Source organism: Saimiri boliviensis, chromosome 1 (assembly GCF_048565385.1).
Source record: "Saimiri boliviensis isolate mSaiBol1 chromosome 1, mSaiBol1.pri, whole genome shotgun sequence".
Classification (NCBI taxonomy): Eukaryota; Metazoa; Chordata; class Mammalia; order Primates; family Cebidae; genus Saimiri; species Saimiri boliviensis.
In genome coordinates, this window is record NC_133449.1 from 286,877,554 (window position 1) to 286,902,684 (window position 25,131).

General features: G+C 45.7%; 1 protein-coding gene across 1 annotated transcript in view; it reads left to right on the forward strand.

Moving 5' to 3' along the window:
- Nucleotides 1-9,890, forward strand: part of ANKH (ANKH inorganic pyrophosphate transport regulator) — a 167,487-nt gene extending 157,597 nt beyond the window's left edge. Inside the window, exons 9-12 of the mRNA XM_003932487.4 lie at nt 2,912-3,041; nt 6,007-6,130; nt 6,693-6,792; nt 8,328-9,890. Of these exons, the coding sequence (XP_003932536.1) occupies nt 2,912-3,041; nt 6,007-6,130; nt 6,693-6,792; nt 8,328-8,441 (468 nt within the window). The 3' untranslated portion in view covers nt 8,442-9,890. The remainder of the gene's footprint in view (nt 1-2,911; nt 3,042-6,006; nt 6,131-6,692; nt 6,793-8,327) is intronic.
- Nucleotides 9,891-25,131: the final 15,241 nt, after the last annotated feature.

Genomic DNA, 25,131 nt, shown 5'->3' on the forward strand with positions numbered 1-25,131 from the left:
CCTCCCAAAGTGCTAGGATTACAGGTGTGAGCCACCATGCCTAGCCAAAAATATTTTTCTTTTAAACACACTGGAGTGATAGTTTGGTTTAGAGTTCCAGAGTAGAAATATCTTCATTTGAAACTTACTGCTCCTTGTCTTCTAGCTTTCAGTGCTATTGAGAAGCCTGAGGCTGGAAGCTCATAGGACCGTCTCTCCATCCTCAGTGGTGTTCAGTGACGTGTCCTGATGGGGCCTTTTATTTATTTATTTATTTATTTATTTATTTATTTTTTCCGAGACACAGTCTTGCTTTCTCACCAGGCGCCAGGCTGGAGTGCAGTGGCGTGATCTCAGCTCACCACAACCTCCGCCTCCCAGATTCAAGCAATTCTCCTGCCTCAGCCTCCCGAGTAGCTGGGACTACACGCATGTGCCACCATGCCCAGCTAATTTTTGTATTTTTTTAGTAGAGACGGGGTTTCACCATGTTGGCCAGGATGGTCTCGATCACTTGACCTTGTGATCCTCCCACCTCGGCCTCCCAAAGTGCTGGGATTACAGGCGTGAGCCACTGCGCCGGGCCTGATGGGGCTTTTCTTGTGCACTGCACCACCGCCCCCAGATGGGCCCTTTCAGTCCTGAAACTGGTATCTTTCAGTCTGAAATTTTCGCTGTCCCCTTTTCTGGAACTCCTGTTATTTGGATGTTGGACTTTTGTTTCTTTAACTGTCCTCCTGTGCTGTATTTGCATGCCTTCATGATTCTGCTCTGTCTCCATGGCAGGCTTCCCTAAACTTATCTTATTGTTCACTTGCGAATTTTCCTTTCTGCTTTCATCTTTTTTAATTCTTAGTTTTGTTTTGTTTCGTTCTTTTTTTTTTTTTAGGCAGAGTTTCACTCTCATTGCCCAGACTAGAGTGGAATGGAGTGATCTCGGCTCACCACAACCTCCACCGCACCCACCCCCAGCCTGGTTCAAGCGATTCTCCTACCTCAGCCTCCCAAGCAGCTGGGATTGCAGAAGGTGCCACCATGCCCAGCTAATTTTTCATTTTTTGTAGAGACGGGGTTTCACCATGTTGGCCAGGCTAGTCTCAAACTCCTGCCATCAGGTGATCCACCTGCTTCAGCCTCCCAAAGTTCTGGGATTACAGGCGTGAGCCACTGCACCCAGAGTGAATGTCTTCTTTATAACATTCTCCTTCTGTTCTTGTTTCATGGGTGTAGTTCTTCTCCCATTTCTCTGGGAGTATCAGTGGAGAAGTTTTCCTTTTCACCGACCCCCACCACCACCACCACGTTGTCTTTGTTTCCTCTTAAATTGTAGCTTTTTCTTGAACTCCCGACCTCAGGTGATCCGCCTGCCTCGGCCTCCAAAGTGCTTGGATTACAGGTGTGAGCCACCATGCCCGGCCAGCTTTTTCTTTTGTTTTGAACTCCTCACATTGGAGGACTTTGTCAAAGTCTGATTTTTCCTGGTTGGCTGCTCAGTTTGGTAAGTGGGGCACTAGTTACTAGTTGCAGTAACTCTGCCTTCTACCCCCAAGCCCACTCCATTTTACCTTATCCAGAGACTATTAGTTGATTGGGAAGCCGTGAGCACCAGAATGAGATTTATCACCTGTGAGGGCCTCACTGATGGCTGGTCAAGTGGAGCTGCTTCACTGGGAGACACTAATTTTCAGGAACTTGACGTCTTTTCTCCTGGGCTGGACAGACTCCTTAGAGACTGTTTCTGGTCTCCTGCCTGAAGAACTCAACTAGTTTCCCATGTTCTGGGAGCATAGCAGAGGGAGGAAGCCAGAACATGCAAATGTCATCTTTCTCTTAATCCCCGTTTTCCGTGTACAGATGGAGTATGCCCAATCCAAAAATCAGAAATCCAAAATGCTCTAAAATCTGAAACTTTTGATCGCTGACATGACTCTCAAAGTAAATGTTTATGGGAGCATTCTGGACTTCGTTTTTCAGGATTAGGGATGTTTAACCTGTAAGTATAATACAAATATTTTAAAATCTGAAAAATTCAGAGTCCAAAACACTTTGGTCCCAAGCATTTCAGATAAGGGTTACTCAACCTGTAGTAACTCTGCCCTCAGCCATGCCAGGTACCCGGCTGTTTTACCTCATTCAGAGACTCAATTCCTGTGTCCTGTCAAATTCGGGGAGATGTCATCACCAGCTGTACAGCGGGAGCTATGGATGGATTGCTTACTAAGTCAACTTCCAGCCATCCCGCTTTGGACCCTGCCTTCACCCCGTCTCCGGAAGGACCTGTGCCACACTTTCTGATCTCTGGGGAAGGGAGGTGGGGAGAGAGCTCCCCTTTCCCCCCCAAGTTCAGGAGTTCCTTTTCCTGCATTCATTACATCGGTTTATCACCTGCCCATCTTTCCAGAGTGTCACATTCTGTTGCTGCCTCTTCTCTTAACTAGACCTTGAAAGGTTCGTAGGCTGATCCTTACTCTAAATATTAATATTTCCATTTTCATTATGTGTGCTGATTCTATGTGGTTCTGTACACATCCAAGTACTTTCAGGTCATTTTTTATTATTTGTTAAAGCTGTAAAAATTATATGAATAAACTTGTCCACCCGGCACTGACTGAGCTGTGTGGCACTCTTGCCCCAAAGCACATTGGTTCTGAACGGGCCTGCTCACCCATTCAGAAATGACCCACTCTTGGAGGAGCCACATCTGCTGTGCTGTGGAGGTCTCCTGGGGGCAGCCATGGTACATGGACCAGGGCCTCTGTGGTCAGGAGAGGGCCAAGCAAGGAGGTGGCAGCTCTGGGACCAGCATGCCTGCCACCCAGTCAGGCCGGTTGTCCCTCTCGCAACTCTCCCAGGATTGTGCCATACATGACTGGCTCATTTCACTCGCTTATACCTTTTCCTCACAACCCTGTTCAATGTCTTTCTTCTCCAGCTCTGTTTCGTGATGTTTTGGACACCCAACGTGTCTGAGAAAATCTTGATAGACATCATCGGAGTGGACTTTGCCTTTGCAGAACTCTGTGTTGTTCCTTTGAGGATCTTCTCCTTCTTCCCAGTTCCAGGTAAAGAAAAACAGAATGAAAGAAACATTCCTATTTATCCGCATGCCTCATTAAATCGTTCTTTGGAAATATTTGCAATCGTGTCACCAACACAAATGTAAAATTTCACTGTGGCTTACAAAGATGCAAAGACATTAGTCAGTAGGTTAAAAGTTCAAGAAGTATATCAAACAGGTATAACTTGTTTTTATTTTATTTTATTTATTTATTTTGGGATGGAGTCTCACTCTGTCACCCAGACTGGAATGCAGTGGCACGATCTCAGCTCACTGCGACCTCTGCCTCCCGGGTTCAAGCGATTCTCCTGCTCAACCTCCACAGGCACCCACACCCATGCCCAGCTGATTTTTGTATTTTTAGTAGAGACAAGGTTTCATTATGTTGTCCAGGCTGGTCTTGAACTCCTGGCCTTAAGTGATCCGCCCACCTTTGCCTCCCAAAGTGCTGGGATTATAGGCCTGAGCCTGGCTGTATAACTTGTTTTTAAAAGTGCAGTGATTGCAAAAATAGTAAAGAAAGTAGACCCAAAATTGCCCTCTGTCTTGATTGTGGTGGTGGCGGTACACAAATGTGTTCATGTGTTAAAATTCTCACGACCATGCACCAAAAAGCCAGTTTTACAATACATTAATTTAAGCGGTGAAATCAAAAAAAGAAAAATAGAGTGAGCTTATTGCTAAGGCCTAGAGCTCTACAAAGAGAAGGGCTGCGGGAGAAAAGGAGACTCCAGGACAACTGGAGGCCAGATGGTGGGTGGTCAGAAAGGAACCGCCCATGGCTGAGACAAAAGCCAGCTGGAAAGTTATTACACCAAGCTGATACAGTGGTATGAGGTATACTCTACAAGAATAAGGTCGTTCTAGGTTAAATGAGAAAAGCAGGTTACAGAATGGTTGATTAGTATGCAACCATTTCCATAACAAAAATGTAGCACATGTATGTCTGTATCATCATATGGATGTGCTAAGTGCTTGCATGGCTACATTCTTTTTCTATCAGTAACTCACCAAGCTGCTAACAGTGGTTGCCTATGGGCAGCAGGCCAAGTGTCTGGGAAGTCGCCACTGGGAAGAAGGCCTTTGTACTCTATTCCCTTTTGTACCTTTTAAATTCTGTACCAAGTGTGTCACCTAGTCAAAAATCGTTTTCCCAAAAAGATCCTCCTCAATCATTAAACTGGGAAGCCAGAATCTACAAAGCCACAATGAGTTTAAGAAAGGAGCCATGGGCTGGGTGTGGTGGCTCATGCCTGTACTCCTAGCACTTTGCGAGGCCAAGGCAGTTGGATCACCTGAGGTCAGGAGTTCAAGACCAGCCTGACCAATATGGTGAAAACCCCATCTCTATGAAATACAAAAACTTAACCATGGGTGGAGGCACACACCTGTAATCCCAGCTACTTGGAAGGCTGAGGCAGGAATTGCTTGAACCCAGGAGGCAGAGGTTGCAGTAAGCCAAGATCATGCCACTGCACTCCACTCTGGGGGACAGAGCAAGATTCTTGTCTCAAAAAAAAAAAAAAAGAAAGAAAGAAAGAAAGAAAGGAGCCATGGAGCCCATGTAGGCCAGGGCTGACGGGGTGGCCCCTGCTCTTAGGCCTCACAGCATCACTTTCTGGACTGTGACAGAAATGGAGAAATGGCTGGAAGATCACAGCACCAGGATGGCATCTGGACTTTGTTGGGTAGACACAGGGTGAACCAAGCTCTAGAAGGTGCCACCATCTAGAAGAAGTTGCACTCGCAGATTGAGATACATGCAGTTAATTTCCTATGGCTGTGACCAGAGGAGGGGCCTGGAGTGCCCCAGCTGGGAGCAGGTTGCAGCTGGGTATACAGTTTGCCTTTAATCTCCATTGGACTCCCCTTCCTTGCCTGTAAGATGAAGGGCTTCCAGACAGCTGCCAGGCCCTGCCACTCTTTGCAATCTGTTGGATTTGGACCAGCCCAGTTAGCATACACCTGGGACCCTGACTCTCTCCTTTGGTCAGAAACCTCAGTGGGTCTGTCTGTCTGCCTAAGGGAAGAAAATGAGCCTCGTTAAAATTAATACAAGGCTTCCACCAGGGGGAAGGCAGGACACGCTGTTAGGCCAAGAAGACGGCAGAGGCTTCCTTCCAAACCAGCATATCCTGGAAAGGAGTTTTTATCCCAGGAAGGAGTACTTTCTTCTCCAAGAGCCTTTGCCTGGTGCTATCCACAGGGAGGTCAGGCCCTGCCCTGCGCTTTCTCAAGCCTTTCCAGTTTCAGATGAAATCTAGATGCTCAGGGCCTTCTTACTGTCAAGGGCCAGCCCCGTGCCCTCCACAGTTCCCTGCTGGCCACCCACGGCCCTCAGAGATCCAGTGAGGAGGCAGGGCATGGGGAAGCCGTGTGGCTCATTGTGAGATGGCAGCATGCCAGAGGAGAGGCCGCACTGTTAGGAGAGGGACCAAGGGAAGGGTGGACGTGGTCAGGACCAGCCCAGGGAAGGCACAGAGGGAAGTGGGGACATGCAGTTTCCTCCTACCCACCACTCTGTCCCTGTGCCTTTGACCACAGGCAGGTAAGATGGCTTCTGGTGCCAGCTTTTCTGCTCACCCGGCATCACACTAGAGCCCCGTGACGTTGCCACTTTTGTCTGAGTGTTCTCTTCTAGGGGTGGATGATCAGAGGGTGAGGCTGGGCAGGCGTGGGGACAGGATTAGACTGGCTGCCTGGGAAGTTGCTGTCCCATTGGAGCAAGGAGCCTGCCTGCCCCCAGCAGTCTAGACCCAAAGGGCTGTGAGGAGGCTGGCCCAGGGGCTGGGCCCAGGTTCAGAAGCAGGGATTGGGAACCCTAGCAGGAAGAGGAGGTGGCCAGGGCCTCAGCAGCAAAGCCAGCATCCCAGGCAGCCCCTGGCTCTCCGACGTGCTGCCCTGGGCCAGAGGCAGCAGGATGCGGAGGGGATACGGGCAGGGCTAATGAGTCCTCTGCTCCCCTACAGTCACGGTGAGGGCGCATCTTACCGGGTGGCTGATGACCCTGAAGAAAACCTTCGTCCTGGCCCCCAGCTCTGTGCTGCGGATCATCGTCCTCATCGCCAGCCTCGTGGTCCTGCCCTACCTGGGGTATGTGGTCAGGGAATTTGGGGCTATGGGTCCTTCTGCCGCTTAAATACTGTGTCCAGAGGTCTAAGATCTACATTCCCATGGGAAATCCCTAGGCATGTCTAGATCAGAAATTCAGAATGATGTCTGCCCAGGCACCAGGTGGAGGCTCTTGGGATCCCTTCTAGAAAGTGCTTTTGGTGTCAGGCCCAGACACGAGTAGTAGCCACTGAGCTCCTGTTGGGGCACGGCCTGCCCTGCGCGGGCGCTAGCGTCTGCTGGATGTGACAACCAGAAGAGAGGAAGGACATGGTCCCTGTGCTCGGGGAGCTCCCGGTGTCCTGGGGAGCATGGGAACTGCTGTGGGATCCATGTGCAGTTGCGGGGAGGCAGCCCAGCCCCGAGTTCCTAGTTCCCCTCACACATTATGTTGTTAGCTGCGGCCCTTATGAAGCCAGCTGATGGAGAATGCTGCTGGTCTCGGCTGTCTTTAGGCTACACTTACTTTCCTGGGTTTTAGCATTGACAGTTGTGCCTTGACTTGGCCTGAACAGACAAATCGACTTTGTGTTCTCATCTGCAGGGTTCATGGTGCCACCCTGGGCGTGGGCTCCCTCCTGGCAGGCTTTGTGGGAGAATCCACCATGGTCGCCATTGCCGCGTGCTATGTCTATCGGAAGCAGGTGAGAGAGTCGTGCCAGGAGCCAGGAGCGTCCCCCCAGGTGCAAGAGGGCCTGTGCAGCCACTGACCAGGGTTGGATGGTGACGCTCATCAGTGGGGGATCCTTGGTGACCTTGCCTAGTCTTGTGGCTTAGGGCAGCTGGAAGCCTAATGGGAGTGGGGTAAGAGAAAAAGGGGAAAAGCTGAAGGCAGTGAGTAGAGACAGTCCCTTTCAAGACTTTTGCTCCAGAGGAGACAGAGGTGTGGACTTGGATTTCAGAAGGCCAGTGAAGATGGGGTGAAGTTCGGCCTGTGGCTTGCTTCAGAGAATGATCTGCAGAAGGGCAATGCTGCCAATGGGAGAGGGGACAGTGGGACGAACGTGGCTGTGTACACAAGGACCAGGCAGCCCAAGATAGGAGCTCAGGCGCATCTCTGGTAACACCGGAGCAGAGATGCAGTTGGAGAGCTTGTGCCAGTGCCTTTCTGATTGCTTATTTATCTCAGCAAAGAAGGAAGCCAGATCATCATCTGAGAAAAGGGAGGTGTTAGAGGGTGGAAGAGTGAGGACACATGAGTGGGGAAACAGCTGGTCAGGAGAGTGGCCGAGTGCACGGGCCAGGGCAGCAGGGTGACAGCCAGGCCTCTCAGAGGGCCTGCTTATGGTACGTGACGTACATCCTAGGACACAGGCTGGCCCCTGCCGTTCGGCTCCCCCAGTTATGGCAGCTGAGTGGTACAGGCTGAGATGGTAACGATCTGAACCGCAGCACAGCTGGGGCTTTGCCTGGCAAATATAATGAAAGAAAAGCAGGGTAGGGAAATGATGGTCATTACAGACCATGACATGTAAGCTGATGAGGGAGGGAAAGGACATTGAAAAGGTGGCCACAGTGAAGGGATAATAGGATCCGTGGATGGGGGACTAGCAGGGTTGGTAGACAGGGGAAAGTGTCCTTGCCTTGGCCTGCTGGTGGTGCCAAACATGTCCATAATGGCAAGGTCTGTGGTAACCCAGGAGTGGCTAAGGTGGGCTGGGGCTGAGAGCCTGATCCCTGAGAGGCCATCTATTGTAAGGACAGGCAACATGGCAGGGACGTGACCAGGAAATTAGGAGAGTGAGTTGGAGAGAATGACAGCAGGCCTGGAGCTGTCCCAGAGGTGACTGATGCTGTACAAGGTAGAATATTCTGATAACGTGAGATTCCAAGCTTGAGACTTCAGGTAGGAGGAAGGGAAAGCAGTCTGCAGGTGACTGTGAGGAGTCAGGGAGAGCGCAGCCCCCACTGGAAAGGGCAGCAGGGGGTGGGTTATCTGGGGCAGGGTAGTGGGACACGGTGTCCTCTGAAGTGCCTGCCTAGCTCAGTGCCAGGCACACAACCAAACTGCAAGGAACACGCTGATCTAAGATACAAAAGAGATGAGGCCACCCCAAGCATAAGGTTTAAGCTAGCAGCGAGGGGTCTCCTGAGACGCCAGTGGTGTCTCCCTGCTAGTGGTTCTGCTGTGCAGTGTCCCCATCCACAGTCCCTCACTGATGAGTCTTCTTTGGTCTAGAAAAAGAAGATGGAGAATGAGTCGGCCGCAGAGGGGGAGGACTCCGCCATGACAGACATGCCTCCCACAGAGGAGGTGACAGACATCGTGGAGATGAGAGAGGAGAATGAATAAGGCACGGGACACCATGGGCACTGCAGGGACAGTCAGGATGTCACTTCAGCATCATCTCTTCCCTCTCCCATCGTGTTTTGTTCCTTTTTTTTTTTTTTTTTTTTTTGTAATGAAAGAGGCCTTGATTTAAAGGTTTCGTGTCAATTCTCTAGCATACTGGGTATGCTCACACTGACGGGGGGACCTAGTGAATGGTCTTTACTGTTGCTATGTAAAATCAAACAAAACAACTGACTTCGTGCCCCTGCGTCACGAAAACCCAAAAGACACAGCTGCCTCATGGTCGCCGTTGTGTCCTCCTCCCCTGGACAATCTCCTCTTGGAACCAAAGGACTGCGGCTGTGCCAGCGCCTCTCGGTCACCCCGCACAGCAGGCCACAGACTCTCTCCTGTCCCCTTTCATCGCTCTTAAGAATCAACAGGTTAAAGCTTGGCTTCCTTTGATTTGCTTCCCAGTCACATGGCTGTACAAAGAGGTGGAGCCCCAGTGGCCTCTTAAATTTCCCTTCCGCCTCAGAGTTCGAAACCATCTACTCCACACGTGCAGGAGGAGGGCAGCAGGCTGCAGCCCGGAGTCACCGTTCACACTGAGGAATGGAGACCTGTGACCACACCTGGCTGACGGATGGGTATCATCTCCCGTAGAAAGGTTTGAAATGGCACGGGGGCAGCAAACTGACATGACTGAACGATAGCATTTCCCTTTGCCTTTTCCTAGATCTGAGCGAGCTGTCAGTTCTCACCCCCACTGTGTATATACATGAGCTAACTTTAAGTTGTCACAAAAGCGCATCTCCAGATTCCAGCCCCTGCCGCATGACTTTTCCTGAAGGCTTGCTTTTCCCTTGCCTTTCCTGAAGGTCGCACTAGAGCGTGTCACATGGAGCGTTCTAACTTTGCATTTTAGTTTTTACAGTGAACTGAAGCTTTAACTCTAATCCAGCATTCTAATGCCAGGTTGCTGTAGGGTAACTTTTGAAGTAGATGTATTACCTGGTTCTGCCATCCTTAGTCATAACTATGCGGTACAGGTAATTCAGAATGTACTACGGTACTTCCCTCCCACACCATACGATAAAGCAAGACATTTTATAACGATACCAGAGTCACTATGTGATCCTCCCTGAAATAATGCATTTGAAATCCATGTAGTGCAGTATATTTTTCTAAGTTTGGAAGCAGGTTTTTTCCTTTAAAAAATTATAGACACAGTTCACTAAATTGTTGATTTAGTCAAAATTCCTAGACTGAAAGAACCTAAACAAAAAAAATATTTTAAAGATATAAATATATGCTGTATATGTTATGTAATTTATTTTAGGCTATAATACATTTCCTATTTTCGCATTTTCAATAAAATGTCTCTAATACAATACGGTAATTGCTTGTGTGCTCAACATACCTGCAGTTGAAACGTATTGTATCAATAAACACTGTACCTTATTTGCAGCAGTTTTATAAAGCCCATCATTTGCATCTGAATGTAAGGCTCAGTAAATGACAGAACTACTTTTCATTATGGGTAGCTGGGGAATAAATGCGTCACTGGAATGGGAACAGAAGTGTAAGCTGGAAGGGCAAAAATTGGAAAGAAAGAAAAACGCAGGCCTTTTGTGTCTACCGTTTTCAGTGCTGTGTGATCATAATTGTTCCTCATAGAAAAAAGAATGCAAGGGCATAAAGTTAGCTGTGAGCATCCCAGGGTTGCATTCACATTCCTGGGTACCCAGTGCCGATGGGGTGTGCCCACATGGGGACATGTCCTTGGCGTGCTTCCTCAGAGAGGCTTTTCCTCCATTAATATATACGTAGTGCTGAAAAATTAAGATGCATAGCTGCTTTGCAATGGTTTCAGAGGCAGATCTGAGAAGATGAAAAACAACATCTAAATGTATCAGCTTTTTTTAAGGACATTACTAGAAAATTAAACAGCAGTATTTTTTAACATGTGTGACTCTTTCATGCTTCTGGGGTTGGAGCTAAAAGATACAAACTGAGAAAGGAGGCTGGGCACAGTGGTTCATGCCTGTAATCCCAGCACTTTGGGAGGCCAAGGAGAATGGATCACTTGAGGTCAGGAGTTCAAGACCAGTCTGGCCAACATGGTGAAACCCCTTCTCTACTAAAAACATAAAAATTAGCTGGGCATGGCTGACGGGCACCTGTAATCCCAACTACTCAGGAGGCTGAGGCAGGAGAATCGCTTGAACCCAGGAGGCAGAGGTTGCAGTGAGCCGAGATGGTGCCATTGCACTCCAGCCTGAGCAGCAAGAGCAAAACTGTCACAAAAAAAAAAAAAAGGAAAGAAAAAAAAAAAAGAAAAAAAAAAGAACGAAAGCAAATCCTTTCCCTCTAAATCAAGGAAGGATCAGCAAGGTCCTCTTCATTATGTGACGAGGACATGCAACTCCAGAGACCCCCTTCAGTGATCAAGATCATTGGGCCGTAATATTTGGTTAGTTTCTGAGAACACAGGAAGCAATGCCACACTCAGGCCACCACGGTGGAGCTGACTGAACGCAGGACTTGTTCAAACTTTTCACCTTAAAGCACATGATCCTTCATACGTTTTCTTCACTTGGGCTGCTTAAGTCACAGCCTAACAACTTCTGAAACAAAACTGAGAATTAGAATACTCCCCTGCATTTGTTGTTCTAACTGGGTCCCATTATCCAGCTAGACATGAGATCAAACCAGGGAAGGGGAACTTTCTCCTTCCCACTTTTCAGAGTCATTAGGGGCAACCTTTTGATTTTTGGGACCAAAGAAATGTTCCCCCAAAACATTTATTTTTCACTGCAGGGCATTCAGCTTACAGTTGCGTTTAAAAGGGCACCATGCCTGTCAGATTCTCATGTCAAAGACCATGGAGAGACCAGGTGTGACTTTCTCAAAATTGGGTGATTGCTTGTGGACGAATGCAATCTAAAAATACAGGAGTACAAAGTAGTTTTTCATTTAGATGCTGAGAAATAGGTTTGGACAGCTCAAAGCATAGAAAATAGAGTCTAAGGGTTTTCTCCGAGTAAGCCAAGGCTAGAGCTCCTCCTTTGGTGGCCTCTGTTTATTTGAGGGGCACAAGGGAGGTCATTCTCAATGTGCAGTAGCCATTTGTTCTGTACTGACTTACAGGGATCTCAGTGGCAAAGGGCGTCAGTGACACTCAACTAAGCAAAAAACTAGACGAGGCTTGCATTCAGAAAGTCACGATAGGATTGGACTGGCCAGCCACGAGGCTCAGGGAGTATTGAGGGATTTGCACATTGGCAGGAACCCTCCCCTATTTGGGATTCTTTAATTGGGGCATAGAAGGCCACTTGTTTGCATTTCTGGGTAAAAAAAGTCATGCCCCATGACTGCCTGCATCGGATTTGCCTTGTGCCAAAGTTACTGTTCCCTTATTTTTGTTTTGCCTTGATTTTTAGCATTAGCTGGTAGTTTGGCTTCGAAATGTCCTGGATAGCTGACTCCCTAAGAAACTGAAACATTTAATATTGGTTTAGGATGTATCAGATAGGGCCAAGTAAAGCTTCTTTACAATAGTAAAAGCACTTTATACTTCACTCTCTGAGTCTTCCCAATATAACCTTGGGAGGTGCAGGGGGCTACGGGGTCCAGGATGGGGAGGCCTGGCAGCTCCCAAGGTAGTGACAGAGCTGGGCCGAGTTCTCCAGACGCCAGGGTGCATCGCAGCGGGGCCAGCTCAGGAGTGCTCACTCCCAGCCCTCCAAATCTCTCTCCAGGTTGGGCTAAACATTACATATCACAACTGTCAGAAAATTTATTCACTTATATCTTCAGAGTAAGAAGTATGAAATGTTAACAGCTCCTTGCTCTCTTGTTCCCCATTTGGGGATCTTCTGGAGGGAAGGGGCATGAGGAGAGTAACTTTTCTATACCCTTGGCTTCTAGAAACATATCAGTATCAAGACTCAGTAGGTGACTGGATTTTTTTTTTCCTTCAAATTGAAGTGGGAGAGAGTGTGTGTCTGTTGCAAACTAGCAAGTATTTATAGTGTTGTAATTACATTTCCTTGAGAAATATTTTCTTGTATTTAAAATCTTTCTACTTCAGTGACTCTCTTAGCACAACAGTGCCGAGGACAGCATGTGCCAGTTAGTAGCAGCTCTGCAGGTGACCTAACTTCTAAACTTACAATGACGTCTTCACCAAACCACTGCACATTCCGAGAAAAGGGATCCTTTATGTTCCTAAGTTCTGCTCCCCACCTTTTTGGAACCAAAATTGTAATGGAGTGTGAGGAAGGGTTTTGAAAAATGCAGAGTGTTGAGATGTCTGCATTGCACGTTCAGCCAGTTCAAAGCCAGCAGCTCGTGCCTGCGTTCTGTAGACAGCGCCCTCACACACAGCCCTCTGACAGCTCTCATATAAAGCATTCGAACCGTAGGAAAGCATGTTTTTGAGCAACGTGTTGGGTAACCATTTGGGATACTCCTCTGTGTGGTTATTTTGAATCTATTTCTGTCACCGAAGCAGCAAAAAACATCATGTGACTCATCAACTGATCTAAACCACACATAAAACAGGATGTAGAGAAAAATCTGAAAAAAAAAAATGTAAAAGGGCCTGTTGCCTAAGGCAAAATGTCTAAAATCAAGCTAATGTTTAAAATGAGAGAAATTGGCCGGGCGCGGTGGCTCAAGCCTGTAATCCCAGCACTTTGGGAGGCCGAGGCGGGTGGATCACGAGGTCGAGAGATCGAGACCATCCTGGTCAACATGGTGAAACCCCGTCTCTACTAAAAATACAAAAAACTAGCTGGGCGTGGTGGCGCGTGCCTGTAATCCCAGCTACTCAGGAGGCTGAGGCAGGAGAATTGCCTGAGCCCAGGAGGCGGAGGTTGCGGTGAGCCGAGATCGCGCCATTGCACTCCAGCCTGGGTAACAAGAGCGAAACTCCGTCTCAAAAAAATAAATAAATAAAATAAATAAAATAAAAAATAAAAAATAAAATAAAATAAAATGAGAGAAATTACACTGTGCAATCAAAATAACCCAAACTCCACTCAGAAGTCAGAAAAGTCACAAATACATAGTATACTATCTGATCTCAAAAGGGAAAAATGAGATGGTGAGACCTTAAGACTATTTTCTTCTCAAAAGGAGACATCAAATCTATTAACTTGCAACTTGCTGCTAGGAGGAGCATCAAAGGTGGGTCTCCTAAATCATTTTTGAGAAATCTTTGTCAAGTTCAAGTGGTTCCAGGAGAATTATAGCCAGTGTCTTAAAATATTTCATTTAGTGATAATGTTTTTCTCTGCTTCATTTTGCAATCAACCAGGGTCTCTAAAAGACTGCATAAGAAATATGCACTTTTATAGATGGCTGTCAGCTACACATAGATTCAGCAAGTGTTTTTTATATAGTACCTGTTTTTAAGTTAGGCTTTGTAACTTGAATTGCACTTTACTAACAAGACTTGACATTAGGATCTACAATATGTTTATGTAAACAAAAGCACACAAGAACTAGGCACCCTTTCTCTCTCCAAGACTCTAAGTGGTTTCCTTAGGTTAAATAAGGGGAAAGAAAGGGACAGACCAGCTAAAAATGGTTGTACCGCTCACTACAACCTTGTGGAAATTCTTACTATAAGATTTAGAGGCAATGTTCCCTAGGAATGAGCCAGGACAAGAAATGGCACCTTTGGAGTTGGGGAACATCACAACCAGGTAGATACTGGTTCCCTGAAGTTGGGGCCGTGAACATCCAGGGATCCACTGTTTGAATAAACCAGCTACTGAAAGCTAAGTTCACCCTTACGTAACAAAGGTACAGGGTACGCAGCAACACCAATCACCCAGCACCCCACAGCACTGGCCATGTCACCTTGCAGCAGGCCCCTCACCCCCGCGCTGCCACATCCACAAGCCTCGCAGTGGAAAATGCGCTGCTCCTTCGATTCAATGAGATATTTTGGTTGCTTAATTACATGTTGATCAGGGAGCTAGCTAAAGCTAGTAGGACCAAGGAGCTAGTTGAAGGGCTTCGGGAAAGTGGACAGAGCCACACCCGCGATTCTATTCCTTGCCGACACTCATTCATTTAAGGAGTGTACTCAAGCTGGGAGCCTTGGCTTCCGTATCACTCACACTTCTTGGCCTCACCTCGCTCATCTGTCCAATAGGAGGCTCGAGCCATTACTGCTAAGGCCCCTTCCTGGTCTAACATTCTGTGTATGGTCTGTGATTTAGAACATGGTATGAGATTCTACAATGGAAGAATAAAATTACCTGTCTTCATTTCAGATCTGAACATTAGCAATGATCCAGATTTTTCATATTCTTTTTTAACAAAATGAAGTGTGCTTGGAGTCATTCCTCTACATGGGCTGTGGCTGTCGGCCCAGGTTTTTCAGTTTCACATCAAAACTGTGGGTATAATTTAAAAATGTTTAGCTGGGCACAGTGGTGTACATGTGTAGTCCCAGCTACTGGGGAGGCTGAGGCAGGAGGATCGCTTGAGCATAGGAGTTGGAATCCAGCTTGAGCAACAGAGCAAAACCCCGTCTATAAAATACAAATATTTGTGTAGTTTTTGATTAAAATTGACCAGAGGTCGGTATAAAATATATGTCGCATTTAAGGAAGTGCCGTTTATGTATCTAACAGATGAAGTTTTTTGCATTCGTAAGAGCATTTATATATACTTTGTTTCAGGGTTTATGGATTTGTATTTACGTATTGTCAAATAGGTTTCATATTCTAATTTTACTTTAAGTAAAGCTCAAACACTTGGCATACGATTGAGATTGCTTTTAGTTTCTTGGTTTTTTAATTCTAACCATGCATCTGTTTACTCACTTCAAAGTTACTTGGTTTCCAAATCCTGATTATAGTTTCCCTTTTTATCAAATTTACCTGAGAAATTAACATTTTGCCCTTTGCTTTGGTTGCTAAAACTGCTAACCACTGAGAAATTTCTCTAAACTCCGTCTTACTTAAATATAACCAATTTCTTCAGATTTTATTGTTTTAAAATTACTTTTACTTCCGATAACTTGAGTTAATACTGAAAATATTCTCTGAACCCTCTCCAATTTCTCTACATACCTTCTCAAATGAGAATGCCAAAATGAGGCAAGTGTTTGGTGAGTCGGAGAAGAATCTCCTACCCACATTTAAGAGATTCTTCTTCTTTTTCTTAATCTTTACGGGAAAAGCAACAGTCTTTTTCTTTTTTTTTTTTTTTTGTGAGGCAGAGCCTCGCTCTGTCACTAGGCTGGAGTGCAGTGGCACGATCTCAGCTCACTGCAACCTCCGCCTCCCAGGTTCAAGCTATTCTCCTGCCTCAGCCTCCTGAGTAGCTGGGACTACCGGTGGGTGCCACCACAACCAGCTAATTTTTGTATTTTTAATAGAGACAGGGTTTCACCATGTTGGCCAGGATGGTCTTGATCTCCCAACCTCATGATCCACCCACCCTGGCCTCCCGAAGTGCTAGGATTACAGGCACAAGCCACCAGGCCTGGCCAGCATCCCTCTTTTCTTAAAGCATCGCTTTTTAATCTCAAAGATGGCTCTAATTTTTTTAGCTCCTCATAAGACATTGTAAAAACTGTTTCATTACATACCTGTAGTCATTTAGATTCTAGGCATCCTACAGACTCTCTAGGGATTACCTATTTCCTTCCTTACTGTTCTTTTGTTAAAATTCCAGATCTCAGTCCTATCTCCACTGTGCATCCCTCTTATTGCCCCTAACACCAACCATGTTTTTGAAGTCTTCGGATCTTAGCTGCCCGCCACAGTGCATGGGTTATGCCATGGCCTCAGGCCTAGCTATCATGTCAGGGTGTGTTCAGGTCCTGGTTGCCTTAAAGACTGCGCTGGCCTCAGCATCATTCACTGTCCCTGTGGGGAGTGGTACTGTTAATACCACAAGGAGCAAATCTATACCCACCCCCATGCTTTCCCCTGACATCTCCATCTAGAGGAGGAGGCACATTTGCCTCCCACCTGGAAACCTCCTCCACAACCCCCACCCGCCAGTGGAGTCCCATCCACTGCCATCAGTCCTGCCTCCTGCTATCTCCGCCTTCCATGCCTTCCTCTTTATCCTCTGTAGTCTCACTGGCTTAGCTCAGGGGAAAATCATGGTGAATTTCTCAAATACTGTGGAGAGAACCATGCCTCTTTCTAAGCTGTTTTTTGGAGTTTCTGACACTATTAAAGGCAATGCTAAGGTGCAGAGAAGGTTGGCATTTGCTTATCTTTGTAATTCTGCTCCCAACAAGCTCCAGGTTTTTTACCTGGACAATATAAGAGCAAATACCATGCTGATTACCCAGTTCGATACACTGGGCTTTTAACAAAAGGGAAAAATAAATCAGGAACTGTGAGTCCTCATTCTGTCTCCTGCTTATTAGCTGTGACTCAGGCAAGCGACTAGATGCCTCTGGATCAGCCTCCTCTCCTCTAGAACAAGATCTTTTCTACACAGTTCTAATCTACTGCGACATCAGCATCTGCAGAGTGACCAATGGCAGTTCAAGAAGGCAGAGGTGCCATGTCTGCTTAAGCTTCCAAGCCACATGGCAGTATTTTGCCAACACATCAAATCACATTATTATGGTCCGCTTTCAACAAGGAAAAATAACTAGAGACTAGAGCTTTCACAAAATGAAACAACTGCTTATCTCAGGTTCAGAGACCCTTGATTCCAAAGACCAAAATAGAATTAACAAATGCAATCATTATTTCCAAACTTTATACTATACACCTCAAATTCTTACCAGGTCTTTCATCTGTCATCTGACACACAATAAAAGCTCTCTTGGTCTAAAGGACATGGCTGAGGACAGCGGCCTATATCTCCACTGCCCCTGGCACCATCCCGGCAGATGCTTGCAATCCACATGTGGTCTGAGGTAAAGAGCGTTTCCTCCATCATGCCAGCAAGGCCACATCCTAATCTCACTCGGTTCTTGTCTTTCTCCCAATGCCAGCCTGCCCAATACTATTTAATGCCACGCTCTTCAGAAAAGTATACAAATAGCTGGCAGGCCCACTTCCACCTTTGCTGGGAATCCAGTCCTCATGTAGCCAGGTTCCCTAATCTGGGCCTATTTCCAGCTCCAAATACAGCGGTGATGCCCAAGTCTGTTCTTCCAGCCCTAACTTGTTCCCAAGCTTCAGACCAGTCACTGAGTACTTCCAGTCACCTCCCAACATCTCCTTAGGGTCCCAGAGGGGCCGTGGCCTTCAGGCCATCCCTGCACTCTTTCCCCGCTCCTCCCACACTTTCTCTGGCATCTCCCATCTAGAGTCGTCACGGGGCACCCACCCAGAAACCCACTCCATGTCCTACTCCTCTTAGTCAAGTCTCTCAGTTCGGTCAGTGCTGCCTCCTAGCATTCGCATTCCCATTCCCTCCTTTTCCTCTTCAGTTCCAGCAGCTTGGCTCAGGGGCTCTTGCTCACCTTGGGCTTGGATGCTACCGAAACCTCCCTCCAGAACCATCTCCCTTCGCCAGGCTCAAGTATTCCTCTGGGCTATGATGGAAATGACATCTCCTGGAGTTCTGCAGCACGCAACCCACACATCCACTCCCAGCAGCCTGGGATGGTTCTAGAAACCCTGGCCTGATGAATGCCCTGCTTTGCCTGGCAGGTCCTTCCTCACTCTAGACACTGGACGACTGCAGGACCAGCCTGACACTTACCACGGGTGGGTACCAGGTTACACCTGGCCTATGTGTAGAAAATAAGAATCCAGCCAGAGGATAACACTCACACCAAAGAGAAGGTGGCCACACAAAACAGGGACTCCTGATAGCTCCTAGCCTCCTGCTGCAGGAATGTGAACTCCGTGACTGTCATCCCTCAAACCGAGGAGGGCAAAAAAGGACCAAGAGTAGATATTTTTAAAGAATTTGTAGAGATGGTTTCTTTGCACAGAGCTATACTGGTCCCACTCCTCCTGGGCTAGTGGGGGTATAACATTCAAAAGCTTGAAATAGGGTCCTCAGTCCTGGGAACTCCATGGGCTGGTGTTTGACTCACCCACCAAATCTAATAGAAGGGCACTGGGGCTGACTGGTATATCCTGCGTTTGACAGGGCAGGCGGTGCAAGTCTTTCCCTTGGCCCAGGCCCTGGCTACACAGATCAACAAGCCTGCCTTAAGGCCATCTTAAGGCCTAACCCACAGGGCCACCTAGCAGGGTGGACAGGGCACAGCAGAAAGAAGCTGGAGCTATCACCGGCTTCCTAAGAGCTGCAAAGGAGGAAGTGGTGGTCGGAGGCAACAGCATTAGCACATCCCAGGAGCTGCCTTGGTCAAGACACCTGCGAAGGCCCTGAGCCAGGGACAAGAGGTGGAGAGACAGAAGGGGCCTCAAAGATTCCTGAAAGTACCCCATGAGAGAATAAGAACGAAGCCCTGCTGGGTCCAAGAAGCGTGCCGGCTTAGGACAATTCCTATGGAGGGTTGAGATCTCTGTGCCCTCCCTACCTTAGCTCCCTCCTCCTATTCTAACTCTGGAGGGCTAGACAAGGCAGTGAGCACATGAACAGGCAACCAAGCCCAGACAAAAGGCAAGGGCAGGAGTGAGGAGGTGAGGCAGAAAATTCAGAGGAACTGCAGAAAGAATGCCCAGAAGGTTTCAGGCAAAACCAAAGTGGTAAACAGGAACATATTGTATAAACAATAATGCAGCTGGTGTTCTTTATTTAATGGTTGTAAAGGGCTTCCATAAGACCCACAACCTGCATCCCTGTTTTTCTCTCCACTTCCCTGAGTGGGAAAAGGAGGTGGCAAGGAAATTCAAGAAACACTGTCCACAGAGTTAAGCAGAGCACCGTAATTCAAACAGGTAGAGGGAGTAAGTACATTTCCGACACTGAAGAAGTGTATCAATCTAAGTGAGTGGGCCAGTGGAGAAGAAAATTGGTTTGTTGTTCACCATGGGGAGGTCTTTCTGCTGCACGTGACCAATGTAGCACTGCTATCTAATGGATGCCCAGTACATACCCAGTGGTTCTTCAGAAGCCCAGATCCATTTTGCAAGACTCCCAGACTCAGTAGTTGTTTGACAAACAGGAAGGCAGATCTCTGCTGACTCAAACTTCATTTTCTATCCCCAAGATGCCTCTGAAAGTCCAGTCTTCCCCCTTCTTCAGATGATTAACTTCTTTCAATGACAGCCTGATTCATAAACAGTTTGTTGAAGTTCTTGCTATCATATTGCTGGGTACATTTCCAGCACTGGGTACATTTCCAGCATTTATAAAAAAGTGTCCTGCACACAGCAGACCTCCTTGCAGCAAACACACAGCAAGGCTGGGTCAGAATTGGGGCTGCAGCACTGCTTTGCAGGTCTGGGGGATCTTCCCCAGTAAGTGCTAGCACCTCACTTAATCCACACCACCACCAGGACAGACTATGTGGTAAAGATGAAGAAACAGGATTTAGGGAGGTTCAGGAAGTGCCCAAGCTCACCCTTTTAGTAGGCTGTGGAAATGCTGCTGAATCCAGACCCAAGCTGGTAACTATGCACCTAATTTGGTTGGTAAGGTTAGGGGCACTTAGTATGGGCTAAGCACTGTGCTAACTGCTTCATCTCATCTAACTCTCAGCACTGCCCAATACTGCCTCCCCAAACTCCTGATGCCTCTGCTCACAATGGGCAGGGACCAAGAATCAGCCATGTGGACACCATAGGTCTGCCTTGGCGGTGCCAGAAAGTTAAATCCCACTGCAATACCACAATCTGCCGAAGTCCTCAAAGGCAAGCATTTGACCACAGCGACACAGCCAGGCTTCTGAGTTGTATTTTCTAAGTTTATTTTTGGTTATTTATTTTTACAGTCCTCAGCAGCAGAGTTTGCTAAAGTGAATCAACAGCAAAGCCCCCAAGTCGGTTCAGCTTCTGACAGTGAAGAAAAGAGACTCAACAACTAACAGAGGAAACTCTGCCCCAGGAGCCAGGCATCTGACCGCATTTGCAGGTGGGAACCAAGGTCCCAAACTGCCCAGAGCCCCAAGGGCATGTTTTTCTCAGCAGGCGAAATTTCTGACACATGCTGAACATCTTACGGTGTAAACAGAGGAGATGCTGCTAAACAAGCCAAGATGAACACTGCCAGGTTCACATAGTGTGCTGCTCCGCTGGTCTCCATTCACAGTGGCTTACGCACAGAAGAAAAACACCATCACCACTGGCAGAAGTTCTAAAATTGGGTTGTTATCCTCTCCGAATTAATAATACAAAAAGTTAGAAGTTGCTAAAATGCAGGCAACAATACCAACATATTTTTATAAAAACAATGGAAATGAGAAAGCTTATTAAATACATTCATTTTGACTTTGTTCCCTTATCAAAATATTCAGAAGTAACCAACGCTGCTGTGGATTGCTACGATTCTTATAAGGGGTACAACGTTTTAGCACCATTTATGTGAAAACAGTCAAGGCATTTTTCAATATGTAAATGAAAGCTCCTAAAATTCAGTATAAAATATGATTTTGAAGTTCAGAATTAGGCTCAAGTATTTCTGCTTACTAGGAGAACTGCCAAGTCCACTGTCAAGACTGAGGACATTTTAAGCCCTGTGTCTCTTCCTTGTACTGATCCATGTTTCGGCAGTCTCATTTCTGACCCAAACTTATACCAAGCAAGTCAATGAGATTAATTGAGAAAACACAGCATCCTCCTCCATTAATGCCACTGAATGCTATTAAAAAACATTCAGAATGCTTAAACAAACTGGTGGCCATGAGGTCTAGGACCAGACATACATCATAAATGATGTATTAATATAACATTTCAATACAATTAATATATGTGTTTCTAGATTTAATCACCACTCTATATATTTCCATTATATATACTAAAACCCATTCCACCATTCCCAGTAATAGATTTCAATATACCCTGAAAAAATACAATACATGGGGTCAGACACGGTGGCTCATGCCTGTAATCTCGGCACTTTGGGAGTCCAAAGCAGGTGGATCACCTGAGGCCAGAGCTCGAGACTAGCCTGGCTAACATGGTGAAACCCTGTCTCTACTAAAAACACAAAAATTAGCTGGGAGTGATAGTGCATGCCTGTAATCCCAGCAATTCAGGAGGCTGAGGCAGGAGAACTACGTGAATCAGGAGGCAAAAGTTGCAGTGAGCTGAGATCGCACAACTGCACTCCAGCCTGGGTCACAGAGCAAGACCCTTTCTCAAAAAATATATACACAGCTGGGCGTGGTGGCTCACACCTGTAATCCCAGCACTTTGGGAGGCCGAGGCGGGTGGATCACGAGGTCAAGAGATCGAGACCATCCTGGTCCCGTCTCTACTAAAAATACAAAAAATTAGCTGGGCATGGTGGCACGTGCCTGTAATTCCAGCTACTCAGGAGGCTGAGGCAGGAGAATTGCCCGAATCCAGGAGGCAGAGGTTGCGGTGAGCCGAGATTGCGCCATTGCACTCCAGCCAGGGTAACAAGAGCGAAATTCCGTCTCAGGGAAAAAAAAATTTATATATATATATATATATATATATATAATACAATACATGGGGCAGTTCGCCTCCACCCTCCCAAAATACTGCTGGGTTCCAAGCTGTGAGGACACATGCACATAAAGAAAGGTGTGCTATGACTGCAGACCAACACACATACACACATGCACACATGCACACACACACACACACACACACACAACCCTCCTGGTCATGGGCAAGCCCAACTCACCCCTATTGCTAGTGACTTAAAGGAAAAGCTAGAGGTGGCAGGCTGTCAAACCAATTTAGTTTTGCTCCTTTTCATGGCTTCAAGTTATAAACTGAATTACAAAAATGTTAATAATCAGCTCCCTGTGTCTTTCCTCACACGTTCACTAAACCACTGTTCTGTTCAATGTGGCACTGGCTCCCTGGTCTTTCCATCCTCTTAGATAATGTCACAAATGAGGTTTCCCAAGACAGTTAAACATTAAAAATATATACTTCTGTTAAATAAGGAACTTACATTTTAGAAATAGGAATTTGTAAAACATATACAGATAAGGCCTTCCATTCATTAGATTTTTATTCTTCTATAACTTAAGCACAGGAGGTCTGTCTAGCATCTGTAGTTTTGTTCTTGAATGGCATTTTAACATTTATTCTAGAATTAGTTCCCATCTTGAGTTCACTTCTTGGAGGTCCTTGAACTATTTTTAAATTACTTGGTAGTGTGTCTTGCCTTTGTCGAACTATTTGGTAATTCTATGTACTTCACATATATTTCACATTCACTTCGCACACACTCAGGGCTTTCTTTTTAAGTACTCACAGATCTTATAGAAAGGCATTTCTTTTTCTGCATGTCTACAAATAAGATTCCCCAATGGTTTATGCTTCTGACTTTTAAAGGGGAGTACCTACAAAGTACTGCTTAAGAAAAAGAGGTAAGAAAATGATCCAACTGTACTTTAGTATCCAAAAAGGACACAGCCAAGAAGTCTATGTAAGTCCTATGTAAACACTGAGATGGTAGGAGTGTTGTATCATTAAAGGTGATACAGCACTTCACAGCCTCTCTCTTGAAGATCTTCAGAAACTAGACTAACTCTTAAGTAAAAGAGCACATTGTGGGGAGAGGGAGGACATGATGAGTAACAACATAGGATGAATAACAACAACAAAGACCAAGTACATAAAAACTCACAAATGTTTTTCCCAACAGAGATGTTACCAATTCATGTGGCTTGAGATTTTAGCTGATAAGCTCCAAAAGTGGAGGGGGGGAAAAAAGATACCAAGGCAATGTCTGTTCTCCTTAAACAAAAAAAAAAATCTTATCAGACATTAACTGAATATAAAATAGAGTAAGAAAAGTGTAAATGGCTATATAAAGAAAAAAGGATTCATCCTGTTCCATGCATTGAAAACATTTTCATATACTCAGTATTCTAAGGAAGAGGAACTGCAAACACTTTCGATCCAATCCAGGCCTGAATCATCAGTTACAGACCATGTATAACTGGCTTCTTGTTCTCCAATGTAACCATCCTTGTTCCTTGTGGATGAGCAACAGATGTATATGCACAAGGAGCTCAGGATGTAAGGAGGGGAATCTGAAAATGTTCTAGAAAAGCAATGTTAATTCCATGAAACATAATACAGGGAAATTATTTTATGTTTAAATTCACCTTAAATGAGCTCACAGGTGTAAAAGTCATGCCTCCTTAAGATGGAGGTAACTTTTCTGCCAATACATAGGGTCCAAAACTCCTAAGCTCTTGCAAGAAACTCTGGGATAGAAAGTTAAGCATAGTATAGTTCCTACTACATTCCTTTATTCTTAAACACTTTATCATTTTGAAGATTGCTCTAAGTGGGACATTCTACTGAATTCATTTGATCTCCATTTAACTTCTAATCTGCTGATGTCATCTGACCAGCTCAATACCAAGAATGAGAAATGGAACTAAGATTCTGGGCAACTAAAGTTGCATATTGCAATAAAAAATTTTTATTTTTAAAGTTGATCAATCATTTCTATTCCCTGAAGTACTATTTCTTTGAAAGCTTTGCTTCTCTGACGCCATGATCCCACTAAACCTAAACAAGAGTCTCATAGATTCTGACAAGGGTGTCAGACAGAAAGTAACATAAAAGAAACATCCTTTTGCTCAGAAATCCAATTGAAGTTCACTAAGTTGAGAACATTTTCAAAATGCAAAGATAGGTGACTATTAACATGAGTATTATTAAAATTCAATGACATCTATGAACTAATTGTCAGATTTAATGTACCTGAAGGGCACAGATTCCTGCTGCTACGTATATTTGATATGAATGTTTCCAGTTGTGCCTTCAAAAATATCAGAAATGAATGGTAAGCATTTCCTGTTGTGCAATCCCATATACTTCAATGAAAAATCAAAGCCAATAAGAAGTCATTATTACTTTAATTTGGCTTCTAGGCACCTTCTTATTCAAGGCACAATTGCATTTCACAGTGAAAAACACAAAGCCTCTCCAATGTATTCATATACATTCAGGGCAGAATTTGATTTCAACACTCTAATCAATAAACATTTAGCAAAATGTGGTGAAATTACTGATGAGGTAATGGGAGAATGCTAAAGTAACAGTCTGAATAGTTTTGTGCATCCTGAATTTTCTTAACTAAAGAAATTGAATTACAAAATTCAGTACATAAAAACTCACAAATGCTTTTCCCAACAGAGGTGTTAACCAATTCATGTGGCTTGAGATTTTACCTGAGAATTTTGATAATTACAAAATTCAGTTTCTTTAATTAAAAACAAAATTTACATTTTCAAAAAAGGTTTGCCTCAAAAAGAATTGCTTCTAAACTATATTAAATTGGACCAAATAAAGATTTTAATATTATAAAACAAAGCTCAGTACTTCAGGGAAACACCACCTCCACAAATGTTGAGCCAATTCAGGGGCTGCCAGTACAATCCTGTTGTCTCTGATTCACGTGAACACCATCTGCAGTCCACAGCGAGGCCAGTTCAGGCCATAAGGCAGATCATGCTCAGGAGAGTTGCCCCTTCACCACCCAGTCACCATCCTTAGCCTGACTGGGCAGATGATGGTTCATAGCCAAGAAGGCTGCCTCTCTCGGGCTTCTCAACCAATCAAGGGCATAGGCAGCTCAGCCACACTTTTGCACTCATATTCCTACATGCTTCTGCTTAATGTACTCGTGA